Source organism: Aplysia californica, unplaced genomic scaffold (assembly GCF_000002075.1).
Source record: "Aplysia californica isolate F4 #8 unplaced genomic scaffold, AplCal3.0 scaffold00008, whole genome shotgun sequence".
NCBI lineage: Eukaryota > Metazoa > Mollusca > Gastropoda > Aplysiida > Aplysiidae > Aplysia > Aplysia californica.
This window is the reverse complement of record NW_004797278.1, coordinates 307,134-309,108: the sequence shown is the minus strand read 5'-3', so window position 1 is coordinate 309,108 and position 1,975 is coordinate 307,134. Positions and strand designations below refer to the sequence as shown.

At 41.2% G+C, this 1,975-nt stretch overlaps 1 protein-coding gene across 1 annotated transcript in view; it reads right to left on the bottom strand.

Moving 5' to 3' along the window:
- Positions 1–1,975, bottom strand: part of LOC101861781 (kinesin-like protein KIN-UA) — a gene marked incomplete at its 5' end in the record, with an annotated part of 5,482 nt that overhangs the window by 1,480 nt on the left and 2,027 nt on the right. The window contains 1 exon segment of the mRNA XM_005089663.3: positions 1,683–1,828. Within this exon segment, the coding sequence (XP_005089720.2) occupies positions 1,683–1,828 (146 nt within the window).

Sequence of the window (1,975 nt, the reverse complement as noted above, 5' to 3'; positions counted from 1 at the left end):
AAAAAAAATTAATTAAAATTTTTAAAAAAATCTCATTAATTCATCCCAGCAGAGTTGGGCTTCGTTTTGTATTGTTTTAATCGTTTAGTTAAGCTAGACTAGGATTCAAGAATCGTTAAACACAAATCACATTAAAAGTTAAAGGTAACTGGCGATTTATTCCGGCACTATCGTCGAAGATGGATGTACGCACCACACCATATGAATGGACAATTAATCGTTCCAAGACTGAGAACGTATCTCAAGAGCATACTGATTACTAGATCAAAATGTTCCATTCCTTACTTTCATGGCATTTCTATTTCTGAGGTCTGGTGGCCCTATAATGTAGACAATCCAAAGCTACAGTGTATAGGCATATAATTTACAAAATGTATTTAGTGAACTAAATTGTATAATTAGTTTAAACAAGGGAAACGGAGTTGTTCTTTGCTCGTTCTGATAAAGCATGCATGGTAAATGTAGAAACAGAAGATGTATGATGCAACCTCAGAAACTGATGTACAAAAAAGTGGGAAGACATGAAGAGCCTGTCTAGGATAGAGAAAGTAAAGGGTGAGAAAGGCAATGATGTTGAAGATGCAACCTGTCATTAACCGTAATGTCATAGAACTCGGCACAGACATCTGATGAGAAGAAGTTAATAGGATCTTTGTTTCGGGCGCAGAGTACATGGGTTCGATTCCCAAGCGAGAAAACATTGCATAGAGTACCTATGCCTTTCTATATCTTTCTGTGAGGATGTATCCCACACAGTAAAGGGGCACTCTGTTAGCTCAGCTGCTATCATGCTGGATTACGGAGCGGATGGCTCTGGTTCAAATCCCAGACTGGGCGTTCTTGAACTCGGGTCGTTTTGTTGAGTTTTCAAGGCTCTCGACTTAGGCTTTCTCAGTTTCGCCCCCATTTGGCTGTGTCCTATCAGAGACGGACGTTAAATCAGAAGTCCCGCCTATTAAATAACCAAATGGGGTTGATAGGGGCGACAAGACATACACATACAACTACACTTTTTACACAGTAGGCTACGGGGCTCTGACAAGCAAGGTTGAAACAGCCTTCCCCATAATGATATGAACTGTGTCGAAAGGGAGATTGAGGTGGGAGGGGGGGGGGGGCATGAATAAGGAATGTATACAAATTATGACAGCAAGCATATTATAACTAAAAATTGTTTTCACTGTCTTGTTTAAAGACGTCCCAACAGTGTGTTCCTCAGTGCTGTGTAGAATTACAGATAAAGCTGTGTTACTTTGCTCTCCACATTTCCTTTTACTTCTGCTGTTGTAGATTTCCAGCCAATGTCTGCTTGCTCAACTTGCGGCAGTACATTCTATTGTTTTGAACAGTAGTTGTATTTTCTCGCTTTTTGTGAAGTTCATGTAGTCTGATATAATGGGTAATATTTGACCCTTGTAATATAATGGTCCCAAGTCGATTCAACCTACATTTTTAGACGAAGTTCTCATGAAATTCTTATTGCAGAAATCGCAATATAACGCCACTATTGCTTCTTGAATTACCGGGCATTTATGAAACGGGGGTTGAACCCCCCCCCCCCTACGAAACCATAATCAAGTTGACGGGGTAGCTTTGCCAGAATAGTCTTAGATCTGGGCCTATAATGTGCTGACAACCGCGATTCACCTGAAGTCTTCAGCCTGACGCCAGCTAGGACCTACCTCTTCAACTCGTCCTGCCAATCTGGACTTCTGATCTTCCAAATCGTCCTCTTTCTCCCGTATCTTTTGCTCGATTTCCTCAAATGACATGCCACAAACACCCATTTCTGTTAAAATTCGACTACAGTTCGACTGCAGATCCTCTCCTGTTGAGAAGATACACAGTTGGTTCATGTTACACAAAAGGTTAAAAACCACCGGCAGTACCAACAATATGCAAGAAAGAGAGAGAGAGAGAGAGAGAGAGAGAGAGAGAGAGAGAGAGAGAGAGAGAGAGAGAGACAGACAGAGAC